Here is a 21,444-nt window from a genome sequence, read left to right on the forward strand (position 1 = left end):
TGGCCCCCCTTCCCAGTCCCCTCCTCCCCTTGTTCTGCCCTGCCACCTCCCCAGAACTGCACCTCACACTTGTGTAGCCCCTTGTTTACACGGGGCTTACACACTGTGTTCATACACTGTGTTCGTCTGAAAGGAGGAGCCGCCTGTTACAGATCTGGCCAGGGGACAAAATTCCCAAGCTTGACCAGGAATCCCCAGCTAGCTTACCAGAGCAGCCCGGTGCTCTGAGAAGCCCACCCTACTCTCCTTGTAGTCGCCACCCTGACATCTAGGTGGCACCAAAACCTCACACTGATTCCTCCCAGGATGGGGCGCCGTCCACGCCCTGGGACAGAGTTGTTCCAGCTTAGTGCCTCCAGACGCCAGCTCAACTCAGCTGGGTGCCAGCTCCGCTCTCTGGGTTCCGCTCCTCTAAGTACAAGGGTGTGGCAAACTTGTAAGTGCTATTTCCTTTCTGCCTTCTACTCGGCTGGGACCCTGGCCTCCTCTGGGGAGATAGGTAGGCCAGCCCTTGCCCTCCCGTCTCAGCCTCAGGGACATCCCAGAGCAAGTACTGCATCTGTTCTTTTCAAATGTAAAAAAAAAAAAATCACCAGAAAGATAATGTAATAACATTAAGTTCATTTTCCAACTTAAGTGTTTTTTTTTTAATTATTATAGCAATATATTCACATGGCTCAACACAATAGGCTCCTGTTGAACCTCTTCAGATAATTAAAATATTGTAATAACTCATCCACTCACCCAACACCACAGGCATTTACGTTTTTTCCAGATCACCACCCATACCCTCTGTTCTACTGCTTTGAACTGTGGCTGGTTAACAAGACAAAATAGGAAGAAATTCTTCATTCATTCATTCTTTCTGCAAGTATTTACTGTGAGCCACTAGGTTGGGCACTGTTGGAGTCACCGGGGTGAGCAAGGAATTAGACCTTCTGGCTGAGCGCGCGTCCCAGCGTAGAGTCGGACGGAAAGCCAGGGGCTAAGTCCTAGGAAGAAAAATAGGGCAGGACTTGGGATCGGGGTGATGGGAGGTGTCACTGGTCAGGAGAGATCGCTCTGAGGAAGTGGCATTGAGCCGAAACCTAAATGTAATTTGGGGAGCCATTGGTGGGGGAGGAACTACACCTGTAGGTTTTGGAGCAGCCCCTCCTCCGCCAGGTTAACGAGCACGAGGGTTTGGACACCTGGCTCGGCTGGGTCTGCGGCCCGCCCCTCACCGCCCCGGCTTCCCTCTCTTCCCAGAGCGCGGTCCCTCCCGGTGAGCGAGTTGTGTGCGCCTGTGTGTGAGTGTGTGTGTTGGGGGTGTCCTTCACCTCCCCAGGCCCCGGCTCCCTCTCCACTCCCCCCGGCCGCCCCTCCCGCCTGAGCGCGCCCACATTCCCTACCCGCCCCGTCCCCTCCCCAGGAGGAACGCCGAGCCGCGGCCGCCGGCAAACGTAAAGTTTCTGCGGCTCAAAGTGACGCAAAAATTCTTAAAGAGCTCTTTGGCGGCGGATATCTAGAGATCAGACCATGTGAGGGGCCGAGAGTACAAATACGGCCGCGCGGGGGCCGGCTCCGGCACAGGCAGCGGCGCCCCGGTGCCTCGAGGGCGCGAGGGTCGCCCGCCTCTGAAGCCCAGGACCAGGCTCCGCGGACTCCGGACAGGTGGGTCCGCTTTCCTTCTGGCTTCTAAGGCGCACTTCTCCCCAGAATTTCATCCAGCGCGGCCTCCCCAGGCACGGGCGCGGGGGCCTGTGCGGTGGGCGCCGGGTTTTGGGCAGGGCAGGCGCGCACGGAGCCGGCGCGGGGAGACCGGGACGCGGGCGCGCGACGGGCTCGGAGCGCTCCTCCATCCCCTGCGTGCCGAGCTGCCGGTGGCCGAGTAGTCCAGGAAGACCCTTCGAGACGGTCTTAGGCAAAGTACCGCCTCGTGCTCGGGGAAAAGTTGCTTTGCGTTCAACCCATGGCTTCTGTTTGCTCTTCACTGACCGCCATCGCGTGCAGGGTGCTGTGTGCAGGCATCTCTGCCGGGAAAGTCCTGGTGGACACAGATGCCCAAATATCTAGAGATATCTCTGAATGACACTTAAGTGGGACGAGTCTCCGTGCGCTTGGGTGGTTTTCACTGGCAGAGCCGATCCACTCTCAGTCATCTCACAGGCCATTCAGAATTTATGTGAAACTCAAGACTCCAGCGAGCTGTTTTACATGGTTGAAGTGTGTAACCATCAGTTGCTTGGAAAATGTGTACATTTAAATTTGGTTTTGAAAAGGCTCTCTGGAGCTAAAGAATTCTAAAGCACATTTCTTTTTGCCCTGGGTCTTCTGCATAAAGAATTTCTTTTCTAGTTGGGGATCTAAAGAATTTGAGAGGGGTGGAATTTCTAAGAGTCAGACATTTACAAAGGCTTGTATGTATTTTTATGATCAATTTTGTCCAGAAAAATGAACCAGGTCAATGGATTATTTATGAGCCTGCTAGCTCTCATGATAGTAAGACGAGATCAAATATTTAATGTGTTTTGCCCTCAGTTACATAGAAAAAAAGTCTAAGAAAGCAGCACTGGGATTTGTGTTTAATGAAATGGATGGGTGCCACGGGCACGTTGCTGTTTGGGTTTGGGGAACAGAGGGAAGCACACACCTTTGACTCATTGTCACCTTTCTCGCTTTTGTGTGGAGCCACTGGTGCTGAGGTTCAAGGTTTCCTACCACAGATTCAGCAGAGGGGTGGTGGGGGTGGCTGCTTCCAGCATGGATGAGAGACAGGTTCTTATGGGGCTTGTGCAAATTAAGCAAGCCATTCTGGGGACAGGTTTTCCTTCTCGTCACTGAACCTGAGTGAGAGCAGATTGAGACTGCTTCGCAATTCATCAAAAGTCCCCTCAACACTAGGGTGATCCATCTAGGATGTTTCAGAGCTGTGACACCAGCACAGATTCTCAAACCCATTTCTTTCAATCTCCTTGCTTAAAAACGTATGTTCTAGGGGTGGGCAGTGGGGTGGGGACGGAATAACATTAAAATTTTAATGGAATCCTCAAAACCTCAGGAATTCCTCTTTGGGGAATTTTTAGAGTTGTCTGAGCATTTTGATAAAACTCAGAGGGGCACATCAAAGAGTTTCACAAATGGGTGAGGTGACCGTGGAATGGGGGTGCTTGACTGGAGAGTGTTGTCTCTTACAGTGGGCTTGCAGAAACATCCTGGCTGTCCCCCTCCAAAAAGAAACGCAGGCAATTCCAGAATTTAAGCCAGGAAATGGCAGTTCCTTCTCCTTCATACTTGTCGAATGGTATAATTTGGGAGAACAAAGGCAGGGCTGCCTGAAGAAGCTTAGGTTTAATTTGGCTTAATGAATCAACAGGATATGGTCATGACTTGACTTTTTAAATAAAGATGCCTGGACGGCCAAAGGGAAAACTATGCAGTCATGTTTCTGTCAGTTTAAGGCGGTACATCAGACCTTAATTATTCCTGGTCACAGATCAGCTTCTCTGGGTCTCACAGTCCTCAGCTCCACGCGGGGTTTGGAGGAGGGACCCTGCATAACATAATGTCCTCGTCCCCTCCAATTCATTCTGTGACTGTGACCCTGCCTCTCTGCTTTAAGCAAACTTGAGTTGAAATAATGGTGCAAAATGCCCGAGGGCCCGGACTCTCTACCCAGATGTTTACGTGAGATAGGGGTCCCCTGGGGACCCCCAGCTTTCACTCTAAGGCAGAGGCTTTGCACACTGTGACACGTGCAACTTAAGTCCTGTACCTCAACTGTGTCCAACTGACAGGGGCCCGAGTTTCCTGACTCCCCAAGTCCCCTTTACAACCTGCCCAGGGTGCAGGGCAGTCGAAACCCCAAGACGTCAAGTAGGCTTGGGTGTGGAGTCAAAGGTCTGATGGAGCGCCCGTTTCTCTGTTCCTTGGGCAAGTGATGCCAGCTCACCGGCTCCTGTGGGGAATCCATTTCTGCGCTTATCTGGGCAATACAGCGCCTTAAGGAAAAAAAAATGTCCTTCTAGGAGGGACTCAGGTGGAAAATAAATGAACTGAGCATTTTAAAGAATCCTGGCATAAATGACCTGACTTGCTTTTCTACAGAGGGCCCAAGACCCACCGTTGGCTGACACAGCACCCCCATTTCTAGGCGGAGCTCAGGGTACTGACCTGGGTCCATGTGTGGAAATGATCTCTGAATAATATCTCGGCGCTGGGGCATTCCCTCCAGCCTGACCGCTGTCAGCTGTCAGTGCTTGGGAAGATGAAGGCTCACTTACTGAACATCAGTAACATGTTTGTAAACCAAGTGAGTGTTTTCCCAGCCTGGTGTCTAACAGGGTGACGAAATGAGTGGACATAAGACCTGTGCGAGGCAGCCTGGCTGCCCTGTTTCCTTCTTTCCTTTGGCTCCCTCGCTGCCACCCCAGCCTTGGACCAAGGGCACTTGGTAGTAGGTATTTAAGCCACAGGCTTTTTAAAAAGCCAGACAGGATAGCCCTCCATTAATCCCAGAAACCCCTGGACTGCAGAGCGAGAGGTGAAGCCCAATGTGGAGACATGGAGGTGAAGTCCCAGGGCCGGCTCCACAGCCAGGGTCCCCAGGCACTGACGAGTGGCAGGTAGCATGAGGAAGGTCTCCTGGGATCCTGGGGTCCAGTTATTGGTGTCATTATTTGAGGTAGGAAGGGAAGGGGTGGGGGATGTGGGGAGGAGCAGGTTGTGTGCCCTGGGAGAACTGGAAGCTGGAGGCCGGTAGGTGGGCTCAGGGGGAGGGAGCCAGTCAGTGGGCCTTGGCTTTCTCGTGTTTTTGTGTGGTTTTTCTGGGCAGATTCAGGGGGAAAGAACTTTATTTCCTTTGCTATGGAGCTGCTGAATTAAAAGAAAATAAACTGGTTTTATTTTATTCCTCTAAGGAAGGGATTCCCTAGAATTAGTGACAAGGCAGAGCTGGAAAGACCCTTGGAGGGCCCACGGCCCTGAGGACCCAGAGTCTCCCGCACTTCTGTTCCCTCTGCTGAGTGTGTTATTTTAAACGTTAATCAACCTTAGCTGGGTCTTTTCCTAGTTTCTGAGGAGAAGCCTGGGGCTGGGGGACAAGGGGATGGAAGAGACAGGGAGGCAGGAGATACGCTGTTCTAGGCAGGGACAGAATTATTTTTCTCCCCACAATTTTTTATTTTGAAAAATTTCAACTGAAAAGTTGGAGAAATGGCTCAGTGAAGCTTCACCCAGATTCACCAATTGTTAACATTTTGCCACATTTGTGTGTGCACTTTCTCTCTAATTAGACACATATCTCATTTTTACATATGTAACATATATATAATTTGAAACAATGTATATGACATAATTAATGTAATAATTATACTATATATATACATATATATGTAATTTTTTTTGTTGAACCTGTGAGAATTTGCAGACATCCAAATATTTCATCCCTGAGTACTTCAGCCATGTCTTCTAAGAACAAGGACATTCTCCTACATAACCAGAGCCCTGTTATCACATTTGAGAAACTTAATGTTGATAAAAGATTTTAATTGAGTCTAGAGCCCATGTTGAAATTTCCTCCCACTATCTCAGTGATGTCTAGCTCAGAGGGCTACTTTTTGAGACTGACAACTCCTAGGGATGGGAACTACCTCCCGTCCTCATCTCAGTGCATCTGAGAACTCGATCAGTTCTGTGTAATGATGAACTGATTTTTCATGAATGTTCCCAAACTGTGTGTGTGACTCATTGTGAAGCACAATTCAGAACTTGACCTAAGCATACAGGCCCCTTTGAGCAACGTTACCCAAATCACAAACATTCGGATAATGAGGTTGCGAAGGTGGCCTCCACTCTGCTGCTGGACCACCCCCCACTCCCTGCTCCACCCAGAGAAATGGGCCCCCGGTTCCCTCTTCCTCAGTCACATTGTATTTAATTCCACTTTAAATCCCTTTCTCCTCCCCTTTTCTCTTCCACCAGCTGCCAAAGGTAAATCCGTCCTCATTACCTAACAGCCTCTCCCTGGGGCTGGTTTTCTCTCTCCCCGGCTCCCTCTCTTGGCTTCCTTTGTGGGTCTAATCATCCCTGTTTCACACAAAAGCAGACTTAGTAATATACCTGTAGTAAGGAAAAGAAAAGCCGTATTTGGAAATCCTTCCATGCATTTTTTAATCTTGATTTCTATTTATTGCATAAAGTGCATTATAACAACAATAAAAGAGTATTTAGAAGGTGTAAGTGATACCCCTCGTCCTGCCTAATCTAACACATCACCTGCTTTGAGTTTCCCAGGTCTCTTTCCTGGCCTTGTCCATGTTGAAACATATTATAGCATTTTTTTTTTCCTGTAAAAGTTGTAAGTTGTGTAGTTAAATGTAATAAGGAATCTGTGTCCCCAGCCTCTAAAGATCTTTAAAGGTACCTCATGCCTTCATCTCCATGGAATCTGTATAAGAGCTGGTCTACCTCCTTGTCCTTCTCTCCTTAAATTTAGTTTTCCTCAGGAACCAGAAAGAATGTTAAATAAATAAATAACTGTATTAGTTTAATTGTCACCCCACCACCTTCTGTAGTACTTAACAACGCTATTCTGCAACTTGCATCTTAGATGTCTTAGTATTTTACAGTGAAACTAGGATTTTGTAAACTAGCTTAGGAGGTTAGCCACCGTTTACAACATTCATTTCTGTAGATAGAAAATACAATCACAAGTTCCAAGCAAGCAACTCACAAATGAATTTTTGAACACAGACTCTTGACACACGTGCCTGCCGGTACTTGTCTCAGAGTCTAAAAGCACAGCCTGGGCTCTTCTTTAATCCTAGACATGTCAGTCTTTTCCAGGCCAGAGTTCGTTAAAATTATTGTTGTGACAGTCCCCGCTCCGCCCCCGAGATGCATAGCAGATCTTCCTGATGGGTGAGGTGTGGGGGAGGGGCAGCCCCCCCCTGAGAATGGGACCCGGGGAAGAAAGAGCAGAGCCTCACCTGAGGCTCACACCTGCCAGCATGGCGGCTGTGGTTCCCTGGACCCCGCGCCCAGGAAACCGGAAATAGACCCTCCCAGCTGGGAGCTGTGCAGAACACATACCGGTCAGCAAGTATTTGAGCACAGAACATATAAGCCACGGCCCCTGCTTCCAGGGAGATGCAAAGCAAATGTATGTAAAAGAATAACTAATGATACCAATAATCAATGAGGAATGACAGATGAGTAGAGAGATGATCTTGGGCTGCGATGGTGAGGGAAAGCTTCGTGGATAGAAACCGAAGCCAGGTGCAGGGTGGGGGTGCACTGGGCATGCTCAGTGGCCCAACCGTCTCTGATAACCTGGGGTACTTGTTAACAGTGCGGCACTCACATGGATCTCTTTATTAGAATCTCTGGGGGATCAGCCCAGGAATCTGCTGTTACAAGTTCCCCAGTGACTCCAAGTCACTGAAAGGAACAAGCACGAATCGGTGAGGGCCTGTGGAAGAGGATGGAAGACTTAGCTTCTGGCTCAAGCTGCCCACTTGTGCTGTGGGCTGTGATTCACTTAGCCAGTTTCCCTGAAGGGGTGAGAAATAGAAAAGCAGAAGAGCTGCATATGTGTGGTGGCATAGTGACCATCAATTCACTGTCATGTATTGATTCTTTCTATGTGCTAGACACTGAGTTAAGCATTTGTCATACTTTTATGTAATTCCCACAACATGTTGCCTTTGGGAAACAGGAATTTTAATGGTCTGCTTTTACACATGAGGGAATGGAAGCTCAGAGAGGTTAAGCAACCTGCCCAAAGTCACACAGCCAGTAAGTGGTGGGTCTGGGATTCCAGTTCAGTGTGTGACAGGAGGGCCATGGGTTGTGGACACACGGGGACTATTAAATGATGCCTCAGGAAGGTGGTTAGTCTGGGCTTTGCTGTTTGTATTCACTACAGGAGGGCTATTCATGCCTGCCTAGTTCAGATCCGTTTCTTGTCATTAAAGTGAAGACAAATAGTCCGTTTTACTTTTGCCCAGCCTCTGCAGTGATCTCCACCCCACCACAAGTGGCTAATCCTCTACGTTTGACACTCTATGCAGAGAGAAGCTGGAAGCTATCCTCGCCCAGGCAGGGAAGGACCTAGACCCTTTTCCTTTCTCATGGTCACTGGCCCAAAATGGCCCTGAGGATTTTAGCCTATTTAATTCCTCTCCAAAAAAAAAATTAAACTGATTGTCTCATACAAGGTACTCTTTGGATAAGAAGATGGTTGTGATAGCGGAGTTCATTTCTACCATGGCTTATGACTTAAGACACTGCACACCTCAGAGAACTCAACAGGCCCTTCGACAGATACAAATACAAACCACCATCTGACACTGTGGAGACGTGACCCAGAGGTGCCTAACATCCAGGGTCTTGAGACAGAAGCTGTGCAATTGTAACAGAAGGAAGGCTTTTAAAACCCGAGGGCAGCTCTGGAGCCAGAAACGTAGGGTATCCGAATCCACCGCGTCAAGTCAGTGGAAACCTCCATTCACCTTGGGAGGTGTGACACATGGAAGCTGCACCGGCCTCTCCATCCTTAAGTGTGCCAGTGTGTTCCTGCCAGTCAGATTCTGGCCTTGTACCATGGACTCCATGAAGGCAGGAATGGGTCTGCCATGTCTGCAAGAGTCTAGCCCGTAGCAGGCAGACAGTTTGTCTCTGCTGAATTAGTGCGGATGGTGGCAGAGGGCCTGCATTCTAGGCACCTCAGCTCCGTAACTCCTGTCATCCTCATAGGTGAATAGAGAAAGCAAATTGTCACTTGGCTAAAACCTATAATTATTCTTATCTCAGCGGTAAAGCCATAATTCATGCTGGTTTTCATTTTTTGTGGGGGGAGTTGTTTATTTTTTTTTTGAAAATGAAAATTGAGTGTCCTGAGAAATGAACTCACTTTGATCTCGACACGTGAGGTCAAAGTACAAAATTTCTGTAGTGCTTCTGCTTAGAATGTGCTGAGGGCGTCAAACAGACAAGTAGCACCACAGACATTTCCAAAGGGCTGGGTAGTTTCCTGACTAATCACTATAATTACATGCTCGTTCAGATGCTGGTTCCCCAGGCTACAGAGACAGTTTGTAGAAAGAGGAGTGGAGATTTGATCAGGAGAAGTTTAAATAGAAACAATCCTTTTTACTAGCCGGGAGGTGGCCCACTCCCGGGGGCGAGAGGAAGCAGGAGTGTGAACAGAAAGTCGACTCATTCAGTCAACTGCACCACTGTGTGCGGCCCCTAATGTGTGGAGACTTGGGGGATGAGGCCCCTGCATGTCAGGCTGTTGTCCCACCACAGAGCTGGGTTACGTGCCCAGCACCGTCCACAGCCTGTCACCTGCGCAGCCTGGGACAACAGCACATATTCAAGATGCAAAGGAAGGCTTCTGGGGCAGTTTCTGGCCATGGAGAAACTCAGGTCTGCTTAGAGGAGGTCACAGCTGTAATGACCCTGTTAGCAGTCTCTACCCCGCAGGATAAAAATACTTTTTTAAAAAGAAAGCTTTTAAGAGAGCATTCTTAGATAGCAACCTTCTTAACATCTCTTACTTCTATATTCCTGGACCAGCTTGCTCTCAACCATTGTCATCTGCTGGTCCCAGTAGGAAAAGCTGGTCAGTGCTCTGCAGAATCACGAAAGTGGGAAAAGAGTCCGGATCCACAGGCAGCATCCTGCTGGCAGAAGGGGGCCCAGGCCTGGCCATCTGCTCCTGGCTGACAGATCAATATCCCCATGAGGAGTTTTCTTCTAAAAAGCAGAGGAGTGAATTGAGGAAAAGGGGATGGGCACCTCGTGCTGTTTGGTGGTTTCATGTGGCTGTAACTTACCTGTTCGCACCCCAGGTTCTCTGACCGGCCTGGGAGCACAATAAGAGAACCCCAGAGCTGGATGGAAGGAGACCAGCCTCCGGGGAGAGGCAGCCTGAAGTCACGATTGGGCTGAGGGACCCTCTTAACAGGTTTTCTTGCAACTTGGGCCATTTCAGCTATTGATGAGATTTTTTTTTTAAAGGCTGGGGGATATTTCAGGAAACAAGACCACTGTAATGCTCAGCAAAGACAGAGACTGGTGTATTATTCTTCTAGGAGCTGCTCATTATGGTTGCCAAGAAGTCAAGATCAGATGCCTTGGGGGCTGAACCCCTGAGGACCCTGAAGAACACACATTGCCCCCTAAAACTTTACCAACCCTCACACGTTTTCCAGCTTCCCTGCAGAGTGCCCCGAGGGAGAAAGTGAATGAAATCTAGAACAAATCGCAGGACTCCTGCAGCAGGAGGGTGACAGAGCCCTGGTATGGCTAAATGTTGATTCCCTGGCCAACATGTTCTTCCGAGATCGGTGACATCTCCCTTCCAGAGACAGCGGTGGACGTGCTGGAGAAACGTTGGGTGATACAGTTGCTCTTTAAGCTTCAGTTTAAATGAGAAGAAAGTTGTGATGTTAAAGATAGAGAGACATTCCTATAGAAAATTTTGGGTAAATTTTGAAGGTGGAGAAAGACCAGGGAAGGGGGACTTCAGTTGCAGGCGGGTTCTGTCAGTTGGGTGCTGTCTGACTGGCCGCACGTGGTAAAGCTCTTTATCTCTGCCATCTGGTCTTCAAGTCCTTCAGTGTTTAATGTGGAAAACATGCAGCTGATATAGGCCAGAGAGAAGTACAGAGGCCTTCAAACAACATAACCAGAGACTGCCAAGTTCAGGTTTAATTTAGCTGTGTATTGAAATATAAGGACATCTCATCATGTCTCCAAAAAAAAAAGTTTAAAATAAAAATCCCTTACCCTGGTAAATGGTTATTTATGGTGGATGAGAGAATGTGTGGTTATTTTAAAAGTCCATCAAGTCGAGTTGAGGTCCCAAGGAAGCAGGGAGCAGGCAAGGCTAGACAGCAGCATAAAGATGAGCAGGATGGGGTTTTATCTGGATCACTCTTTGTCAGAAATTCATATTCTTCAATCAGTCGTGTTTTCATCCTTGAGCCTGGGATAGGGTTGTGGGTGGGGCCAGACAGTTAGACGGGGTAGAACGCAGGACACCTACCCCCACCACACACACACACACTGGCTACCTAGAGCTCCTTTCTCTCTTGCTACTGTAACATTTTTGGCAGTAGTCATCCCTTTACAAATTTCATTTTCTACCTTACAGAAAAAAAGAACCCAGTAAACACAAAACTCTAGTTACTTGCATCCTAGTGTTCATTTCTAATCCTCACCAGTATTTAGGTGCATGGTCACCAGTGTGAAGCTGCTACTGAATCTATTAATTTTTCACTCACTGCATTTTTGTCTTCACCGTTCCACATGTGGATAGTTAAGTTATAGTCACCGAAAGCCCCAAATAGATAGGAGACATACACTGCCCTTTTTATTAGCTACCAGTTCCTAGCCAGCCTCTGACTGATGGACTTGGAGGCTTAGTGTCAGATATTGGCAGTTTTCAGGAATAGAGGTATCAGTCATCTCTGGACATCTTTTCCTAGAAAAGTATAACGCAGCTTGAGCTAAGCAGAAACATGTTTCAACTCCTCACTGTTTCAAGAGTTTGAAAAGTTCAGGCCCAGAAGAAATGAAGTTAGCTGGAAGGTCTTGATTCCTTACTACTTTATAACAGGCTATAGGATTAAAGTCCAAAAGGGCTCGGATTTCTACCCCATGTTTGATGTCTCAGATCCGGGGAGCTGAGCTGAGTTCCCTGCACCTTGGCCCACGGCAGTGACATGAAGGCACCGCAGGCTGGAGGCACGTGCGGACAGAGACACCAGCCACGCTGGCATCTGTAACCTGCAGGCTCTTCCAAGGTGGACAAGAGGTGACCCCGCCTGCCCACTGTTGCAGAATAACAAGTGGATTAGCCTCAGGAGTTGCTGGAAAGGGGCGAGAAGAATGAATGGTGAGCGGCAGTGCCACTTAATGCCCAGTCGGACTTGCAGAGGCATGATAGGAACGAGAAAGGCGAGGCAGAGATGGACTGAACACAGCTGGGAGCTGCTAGAATCTGCCCAAAGGTTTCTAAAAGCTGGCTTCCAGGAAGAGTGAAAAAGTCTGCAGCTAAGAAGCTGGGGTGCCTCACAAGGATGGCCTTTTCACATCTCTCCTTTGCTCTTTTCCTTTTTAAGTCACATCTGTAGTTTATTTATCATGTACTTTGAGTGTTCAGCTTAAATGATGGTGAGGACTGTCCCTAACTATTTGCCACCAGAAATTCCTTCTTTGTTACTCTTTCCCCCGCACAGCAACCAAGGCAAAGTAAGTGCTCTGAGAAGCTTTGTTGGAAGTCAGGCCTCTTGCGTTCTTCTGAGTCACTGGTAAACTCCAGGGTGGGATTCCAGTCCCTCAAAGTGAGGTCAATACTTTGTTCTTACAACAGCCTGTGCAAAAACCTCAGTTACTTGCTGTTTATTTTTGTTTTGTTGTTTTGTTTTTTCCTTTTCAGATTGCTTGATTGTGATTTGATACCTTGCAAAGGTTGAAAAATGTAGTTGATTTTATTGACTCTTATGTAGCAAATAAGATGTCTCATGTTTAACAGATGCCTTTGTAATCCCATTGACTAATGTAATTTAAGATGTATGACAGGTTACCAAAGACAGATAAAATGCCTAATTCCTGTCCTCCTTTCTCTGTGTGCCTGTCCAGCAGAGCTCTCGACCCCACTGATGTAAAGTGCTGAGAAGACCCACAGATCCCAGCATCAAGAATTCAGGTCAGGTCCTCGGCACATGGACCTCAGGGTCATCTGCTAGCCAGCAAGATGGAGACCACACCCCTAACTTCCCAGAAGGAGCTGTCAGCGTGTAAGGATGGAGAAGATTGTCAGGAAAATGGAGTTCTACAGAAAAGTGTCTCTTCCCCTGGGGATAAGGTGGAGTCCGGCCAAATCTCCAACGGGTACTCAGCAGTTCCGAGCCCAGGTGCAGGAGATGACACTCAGCACTCCATCCCAGCTGCCACCACCACCCTAGTGGCTGAGGGTCATCCAGGGGAACGGGAGACCTGGGGCAAGAAGATGGATTTCCTCCTCTCAGTCATTGGCTACGCCGTGGACCTGGGCAACGTCTGGCGATTTCCCTACATCTGTTACCAGAACGGAGGGGGTCAGTATCATGGGCTGAGAGCAGAGGTTCTGACCCAGGGGTGGTCTGTACATCCTCTGAGGAGGCCAGAGGATAAATCATGTCTTTTCTGTCTTAAGTGGTATGAGTCTGGGAACATGATTGCTTAGACTTCCAAGTTAGTCTAAAAGCCAAATCTCCAATAAGCCAAAACTTGAAGTCAGCATGTCTGAGGCTCTCTGGGTTACGAAGTTGGACGAATGCTCTCCCAAACCTGACCTCACCAGGTTTTCAGCATCATGACTGCTTCATTTGTCGAAGAGCCCCCTTCTCATCCCTTCATCATACAAGCTCTGCTCTCCGCCATGTGAGACGTGAGAGAATGAGCATCAGCTCTGTGCTGAGTTCTCTCACTCCTGCTGGCAGGCTCTGCTCAGAAGAGTCCAGAGACGTTAGATCTGTGAAAGGAAAAATTGGGAGGTGGCTCCTGGCACAGACCCTCCAGGCCCTTTGGACCTCTGTGAGGTCAGAGAGGGCAACAGCTCAGGTTCAGAGTCTTAAGTTACAATCTGGGCATGATCCATAGCTGAGCCCAGCCACATCAGTGTCAACTCTAAACCATATGTGGATTGCCTTGTATCTCCTACAAGAGTGCTAGATTTTTGAGGCCAGGGACCATATCTTGTTCCTCCTTCTACCTCTAATGTCTCCAGAGCAGTTTATTTGTAGATTATCAAAAATAGTAGCTGACAGTAGGTGTGGATGTGGGAGCCCTGCACAGTAGAGCAGGCGGGAGGAGTGGGTAGGTGTAGGGCCTCTGTTTTGACAGTGAACTTGCTATTGGAATAGGAAAAGGATGAGAAATGGAAGTCAAATCAGTTAATACTTATTTTGATAGGAGCTCTGGCAGCAGATTTGGGAGGGCAGCTAAAATAAGGTTTGAGGGATAATTCATTTGTGTCTCCCTCATTTCCTCCATGACCTGCCACAGAGGTGCCTGGATTTGCTGCACCTTTGAAAGACCTGGGTCCATACAACGGCAAAGCCTCTTTCAGGCGGGCCCGGGAAGCCCAGCGCTCCCAGCCTGGGAGGAGCAGAAGTTGGAATCACTTTATCTCTAGCTTGGGAGGACTCACCTTTAGCCTGAGCATTAATATAAAGGGCTGGGTCGCTGGTGATACTTCCCCTACACTCATTTCCTACTCTAAAGCCAATCAAGCAAACCCTTTGGACAGATGCCACCGTGAGAACACAATGTGGTTCTTATTCTCAAGCCAGATTCACCCAGTGTGATTGTAAGATAGGTGAGACCTTTCTGAGGTGCACTGACTTCAGGTTTCAAGGTTCAAAATGCTTTACAGGAGGGAAAGTTATCAGGAAAAATCACAGCCAACCCATCCTTGGGGCTGAAACTCAGGCTGCAGGTGAGCAGTCCCCAGGGTAGCATTTCCAAATTCTGCCTCAGCCACGAGAGCCAGGAGACAGCAGCATCTCCAGTGATGCAGCACTGTCTGTGGTTTCTCATTCTGTAGCAAACAACCTGCAGATTACAACCATACCTGCAAATCTGGCTCAGGAGGAAGCATTCTGGCTCCATGGAATTGTGGAAATAGAGTCAAATATCAGTACTCAGAATAATCAGGTGTCTGGAGCCAGGGATACTAATTCAGTGGCTCATAGATTATTGCAGCTGTTGTGCAAGTTGTCCCAGAAGATCTGTTCTGAGGGTCCCAGATGCTGGTTCATGTACTGGTTGCATCAGAATCATCTGGGGAGCTTAAAAAAAAATGTGTGTTATACCCATGCCTGAAGCTTCTGCTTCAGGTCTGGGTAGGTGTGTGTTTTTAAGCCTACTGGTGATTATGATGTGTGGCTGGGTTTGGGAACCTCAGTCCTCTTCAACTTGGTCATTTTCTAGCAGAGGAAATAGAGGCCCAGAGAGAAGGGTCCTCCAGGCACTTAGAAGTAGAACTGGTCCCACACCCTGTACTGTTGATTCCAAGACCCAGCTTCCTTTCCATTTACCCTCTGCTTCCTCCCCAACCTCCCTTCACTGTGGAACTCTGTCTACTACTACTTCTAGCAAAGCACTAAGACCAGGGGAGCACCGTGTGAGGTCACTCAACACAGGGTGGAATCATGACGCTGGAGCATCAGATGGCTCTGTGGTCCACATCAGTTGGGCTGTCCTGGATCAGATGTGAGCAGGGAGTGAAATGTCTTTCATCTGCCTCAGGGGCGTTCCTCCTCCCCTACACTATCATGGCCATCTTCGGAGGGATCCCGCTCTTCTACATGGAGCTCGCGCTGGGTCAGTACCACCGTAATGGATGCATTTCGATATGGAGGAAAATCTGCCCAATTTTCAAAGGTAACAGAAAGGCTTGGGTGGGTGAGTGGGTCCCCCAAGGAAGTGATTCCACCAATAGGTGGGAGCTGGGGACCTTCTTCTGGAATCAGTTAAGCCTCAGGTATCCCTGGGAGATAACTTGAGTAATTGAGGTTTTGACTCCTCAAGCGATAGGAGATTGTTACAGTGAAACAGAATAAATGACAATTAAAAGTAAGCTAAATGGGAAATAGTTAAAGCATTAATAGCACACATTCATTTTCTAAAACACACAACTCTCCAAATACATATAAGGAATTTATCACACTGCCACTTTTCTGTCATCTCCCAGAGTCTTTGAGAAGTAAAATGAATGGCAGCCCCTACCTTTACCCCTCACCCAGGCTGCAGAGCCTCCAACGCTCTGTCTCACTGTTGGGCTGCGCTTGAAACCTGGCCTCCCTCCTCATCTCCCCCAGGGATCGGTTACGCCATCTGCATCATTGCCTTTTACATCGCCTCCTACTACAACACCATCATGGCCTGGGCGCTCTACTACCTCATCTCCTCTTTCACGGACCAGCTGCCCTGGACCAGCTGCGAGAACTCCTGGAACACTGGCAACTGTACCAACTACTTCTCCGAGGACAACATCACCTGGACACTCCACTCAACGTCCCCAGCAGAAGAATTTTACACGTAAGTGCATGTAAGTGAGGGGGTAGCCTGTTAGGGGCAGGCCATACCCCTGGGGTCTGGGTTCTTAGGAGGAAAGTGGGGGCCAGGGGGTCTTTACCTCTTGGCTGATGGATTTCTGAAAGATGAAGCTATCAGGGAGGGGAGTAACTGTGAGTGAGGGAGTTGGGAGACTCTACCTTGAGTTCTCCACACTCTGGGCCCCTGTGCCATTCCCCTCCTTTCTGTTGTGGCCAGGCCAGTCCCTACCTTCACATTCCAAAATTACTCCCCTGCATCAAAACTGTCCTTCTTCCTGGGCCCTCCTCTCAGCTAGCTGTCATGGAAGCAAAGCCTCCCACTACTTCAGTGGTTTGAAACTACCCTGTGAGTTTCTGGTTTCATGTGTGTTCACTTCATACATGGGATCTACTTTTTGGAAGAAGATGCCTGGAGTAGGTAGTTTTCTTTAAAGCTGGAAATTTCAGGTAATGGCAGCTCAAGGAGAGCTACTTTGTGGGGGGGGGGGCAGGGGCCCACTGCCCACACATACAAATCCTCACGCACCCCAAAGCCAGCCACGCTAGTCATTGGTTGGGTTCCAGCCTGGGAAGGAGAGACCTGGAAGTCTGCCTTTGGGCCACGTGCTCTTCCCAGGGCCGGCTGGCTGCCTGCACTGTTCTCTCCTTCAGGATGGGCAGAGCCCCTCCCCACTCTTCCTGAGGCTTGGTGACCACTTGGTCCTTGCAGCGCAGTGTCTGTTTTTCCTTTTGGCATCCTCCCAGGGGTATCACACAGTGTGCTCAGGTCCCTGTTCAGACCTTGTCATGGGCCTTTCTTTCTCCTTCACCCCAGGCGCCATGTCCTACAGATCCACCGGTCTAAGGGACTGCAGGACCTGGGGGGCATCAGCTGGCAGCTTGCCCTCTGCATCATGCTGATCTTCACTATTATCTACTTTAGCATCTGGAAAGGCGTCAAAACGTCTGGCAAGGTGAGGAGGACTCTGACTGCTGATCCAGGCCTGCCAACGGGCCCCAGAGGGTCTCAAACTCAGAACTCTGCAGCCCAAATGGCCAGAGAGAAGGGGGCATGGTTTCCTTTACATCAGACACATTCCATGAGGCTCAGTCTCTCCTCACCGGATAGATTAGAAAATTCTAGAAATGGGCCAATCCCAAAAACCATTATATGACTTTTTAAAAAATTCCTTTAACCTACTGATGGCGTCACAACTAATAATAGTGGCCATGATTTATTGAAAACTCATCGTGGGCCACATTCCATGCTTTATATACACTGGCTACTTTATTGCCTCCTGCTAGGCATTTTCCCCATTTTACATGTGGGGAGTGGGTTTAGAGGTAGTTAGTGCTGGCAAGCTGGGATCAGATTCCCATCAGATTCTAAAGGGTAATCTTTCTGCCACATCACCCTGCCTTCTAAAATTACAGAGAAAAAAAAGAGGTAGGTCTCCTTTTTGGAGGTTTTCAAGAATAAAAGACACCAGCATTCATGCAATGATAACTTACGTTTCCTTCCTTACAGGTGGTTTGGGTTACAGCTACCTTCCCTTACATCATCCTTTCCATCCTGCTGGTGAGGGGGGCCACCCTCCCTGGAGCCTGGAGAGGAGTTCTCTTCTACTTGAAACCCAACTGGCAGAAGCTCCTGGAGACAGGGGTAAGATAATGAGGACAGCAGTGTGCACCTGTCGGTCTTCTTACTAATTGAAGCTAGTCCTCCAAATAGAACTGTAGGAACAACTGAAATTTGGTTTCAGTGGCCAGTCCTGCAATAATGCTTTAAATCATGAAATTATAAGCGTGAAAAGTACAGTTGAGGCCACTGGATTGGTTTATGCCTAAAAGATAGGAAGAGAAATCACATTTGTTTGCACTTGGCCTATGGCCATCCCTGGGATGAGCCCTGAGAGCCTGGTTTTCACCTCTGCACATGGCTGTGTGGAGGCATGAGGGCGTTGGCCCTGCTGGTGTCCAGTGTTAGCCTGGGTCTCAGCCCTGACGCTCACCTCTCTGTGTTGCAGGTGTGGGTGGATGCGGCCGCTCAGATCTTCTTCTCTCTCGGTCCTGGTTTTGGGGTCCTACTGGCTTTTGCTAGCTACAACAAATTCAACAACAACTGTTACCAGTGAGTATCTGGGGCCCCCCAAGCAAAGTCTGAAAGTGAAACAAGCATTAAGTCAGCTGGTCTGAGGGAAGGCAATGGAACCAACGGCCTTAAACCTGGCTGGGCTCGGGCCATGTTGACACTCTGACCCTCAGGGGTGGCACAGGTGCCTGACCAATTCACCCATGGCCAGAGCACCCACCTAGAGCGTAGCCTCATCCGGGTCACTCAAGGGCTGAGAGAGACCCCAGGCCACCTCTGTTATGTGAAAGTCTCTGTCAAAAAAAATTTAGGAAACTCCAAAGCAGGTTTACAAAAATTGCAACATATATTAAATGTTTAGATTTCACTTGACAATGTATCTAACAACAAAAATTGTAATGCAATAATTTATTTATATATGTATACACAAAATATATAATGATTGAACTATTTTGACCTACACAAGATGCCATAATTTTTGTATCAAAATCTTATTTCAGAAATTCTGACAAAAGAGGGAGTGCTGCATCAGTTGTGATTTAAATATCACTCGTCGGAAGGGAGAGTCTAGCTCAGTGGTAGAGCGTGTGCTGAGCATGCACGATGTCCTGGGTTCAATCCCCAGTCCCTCCACTAAATAAATAAATAAACCTAATTACTCCCCCCGAAAAATTTTAAAAATGAATAAAAAATAAATATCACTCATCTTTAGAGCTAACTTTGTCTTTATGCTCTATCACAGATGGCAGTGTCCAGCAATCCAATTGTATTATTCATAAGATAATTATAGAATATATATATATATTTTTTGTTTGTTTGTTTGTTTTTTAAAAAGGAATTCACTTATTCCCTGGGCAGTGTGGCCTTACATTGGGACACCAGCCTGAAGTTGTATGATGAGGTCCTGTTTTAGGTTCACTCTTGTAACCTCATTTGCACACAGTGTCAAAAGTCTAAATCTGAGGTCTTCACAGATGTGAGGCCAAGGCCCTCTCCTGGCCCCAAGCAAGCCTTGTTTGAAATCCAGAGGCCTGTGCTGTGCTAGTGCACAGCAGGATCACCACGGCTGGAGACAAATGCACCTTAGACTCCTGACTTGGAAATGTCTCAGTCCCCTTGGGTTTTCTGCTCCAGAGACGCCCTGGTGACCAGTGCGGTGAACTGCCTGACGAGCTTCGTTTCCGGATTTGTCATCTTCACAGTGCTTGGGTATATGGCTGAGATGAGGAATGAAGATGTGTCCGAGGTGGCCAAAGATGCAGGTAGGACCTCACGTTCTGTTTGAGTCCCTTGCTCCCACTGAATTGCTTTGCTGCTCCTTGGATCTTTGCAAATAACTAACTTTTGCACTATGAATAAATGTTCCTCTTAAAATTTTCAAAGATTTTAAAGAAAATTATTGCCTTGGAGATCTCAACCATTTCCATGTTTCAGGCCATGGTGGGGATGGGACGGCTCCCTTGGCATCCAGTACTGGAGCCTTGGATACACTGTGTGGGCTTGAAAATATGACTTTAGATGATAGCTTTTAAAATCAGTGGGTTTAGGTGCTGCGATCAGTCCAAGTCTAGTAAGGAAATGATTACTAATCCTCAGTATTTCCTTCTGCAGTAAAATTAATTGTAGATGACGCAGTCACTCTTCTATACTGTAAGCTTTCTTGGAAAAGTAGTGGCAGATGTTGAAAGAGGGATGATGGAATCTTATAGATGAGTTCCAGGACTTTCTTGCCAATGTACTTCTGTCTTTGGCCTGATGCAGTGCTCTGATCAACTCCACAGCCCAAACTAGGCACCCTGTCTTGTCCATGAGAGGTTGAGGACTTGTCCTTCATACTATCAAAAAAGACTTCAAGCGGGGAGGGTATAGTTCAGTGGTAGAATGTGTGCTTAGTATGCACGAGGTCCTGGGTTCAATCCCCAGTACCTCTGTTTAAAAAATTAATTAATTAATTAAAATGAAAACAAACCGAATTACCGCCCCCCACCCAATCCCGCAAATGCTTAAAAAAAAAAAAAGGACTTCAAAATACTTGGAGGTCTTTATTCCAAGGCCTCTATAATTCTTCTGAAATCAGTTTAACATTTCATACTGTTCTGGAGCTAGAGACATCAGAGAGGGCTAAATGCTGTAAGACTTTAGAGATATATCAATTCTGGCCCTGAAAAAAGCACTGAATTATTATATAGTGGAAACTCATAAATTATTGTGAGCAGCTTTGCTAGTCTTAGAGTCTCGGGTTTATTTCCTTTCCCTACATTAGTTGAGGGCACATACTTTTCAAGATGGATACTGTTCCCTCTCTGCCTCCTGAGAATGTCAGGATGGCCAGGTAGGATGGTGTGAGGTGTGAGGACACGTTCAGTACGTGTCCAAGCCTGATTCATATGTAAGGTCTTGTGACAGGAATTGTAATTGTCGGTGTGGCCAAGTTTCCCCTAAGACAGCCTTGAAGGGCAGGTCTTGGCGACCATGTCCTTCTCTCTCCCTCTCTGTCTCAGGCCCCAGCCTCCTCTTCATCACATATGCAGAAGCCATAGCCAACATGCCGGCGTCCACGTTCTTTGCCATCATCTTCTTCCTGATGTTAATCACACTGGGCTTGGACAGCACGGTAAGTGACTGCGGAGGGAAATCTGGCTCTGGGAAGGAAGGAGAGAGGGACGAGGAGGAGGAAAGCACCCATTCCCTCCCATCCTGGCCTCCCCGGGCGGGCGGTGTTGGCTGCTCCCTCCTGGACTCCCTCAGCCCCTGTTCACTTGGGCGCTTACTGCCCTCTAGGTCATAATGGATAATGAGGGTAAAGTGTCCGGCACAGGCCGTGCAGCACATGTGAACTGTTATTATTGTGCAATGTCCCTTGACCAGATTGGCAGCACCTAAAGGCCAGGGAGAGGTCACTCTTGTGTCTCAGTGCCCTGCTGCCCAGCATTCATCTTATTAATGTGGAATGAGTCTCACTTTTGAGTTGGCATTTCTGGTGCAACCAAAGTCTCCCCAAGAGACCTCACGTAAAGTCCTGGGCGGGAGGGTATAGCTCAAGTGATAGAGTGCATGCTTAGCATGCATGAGGTCCTGGGTTCAATCCCCAGTACCTCCTCTAAAAAGAAAGAAAGAAAAGAGAGAAAGAAAGAAAGGAAGGAAAGAAGGAAAGAAGGAAAGAAGAAAGAAACCTAATTACCTATCCCCTACCAAAATAAAAAAAAGTACTGACCATGTGCTATACTTCCTTTGATGTCCTGAGCAATGGGTTCTAAATGACAGTGTGAAACAGAGAAA

General features: G+C 48.0%; 1 protein-coding gene and 1 non-coding gene across 4 annotated transcripts in view; both read left to right on the plus strand.

Moving 5' to 3' along the window:
- Nucleotides 1-912: 912 nt before the first annotated feature.
- Nucleotides 913-21,444, plus strand: part of SLC6A4 (solute carrier family 6 member 4) — a 32,531-nt gene continuing 11,999 nt past the window's right edge. The window contains exons 1-10 of one of the 3 annotated variants that reach the window (XM_032457528.1): nucleotides 913-1,094; nucleotides 1,412-1,653; nucleotides 12,637-13,091; nucleotides 15,286-15,420; nucleotides 15,858-16,077; nucleotides 16,909-17,047; nucleotides 17,602-17,736; nucleotides 18,101-18,204; nucleotides 19,300-19,427; nucleotides 20,667-20,779. In XM_032457528.1, coding sequence (XP_032313419.1) covers nucleotides 12,749-13,091; nucleotides 15,286-15,420; nucleotides 15,858-16,077; nucleotides 16,909-17,047; nucleotides 17,602-17,736; nucleotides 18,101-18,204; nucleotides 19,300-19,427; nucleotides 20,667-20,779 — 1,317 coding nt within the window. In that variant the 5' untranslated portion in view covers nucleotides 913-1,094; nucleotides 1,412-1,653; nucleotides 12,637-12,748. Of the gene's footprint in view, nucleotides 1,654-12,633; nucleotides 13,092-15,285; nucleotides 15,421-15,857; nucleotides 16,078-16,908; nucleotides 17,048-17,601; nucleotides 17,737-18,100; nucleotides 18,205-19,299; nucleotides 19,428-20,666; nucleotides 20,780-21,444 lie in introns of all 3 variants that reach the window. The other 2 variants (XM_032457529.1, XM_032457527.1) reach the window with 2 other exon arrangements.
- Nucleotides 20,025-20,096, plus strand: TRNAT-AGU. The gene has a single exon. It is a non-coding gene; the product is annotated as a tRNA-Thr (tRNA).

This window comes from Camelus ferus, chromosome 16 (genome assembly GCF_009834535.1).
Source record: "Camelus ferus isolate YT-003-E chromosome 16, BCGSAC_Cfer_1.0, whole genome shotgun sequence".
Classification (NCBI taxonomy): Eukaryota; Metazoa; Chordata; class Mammalia; order Artiodactyla; family Camelidae; genus Camelus; species Camelus ferus.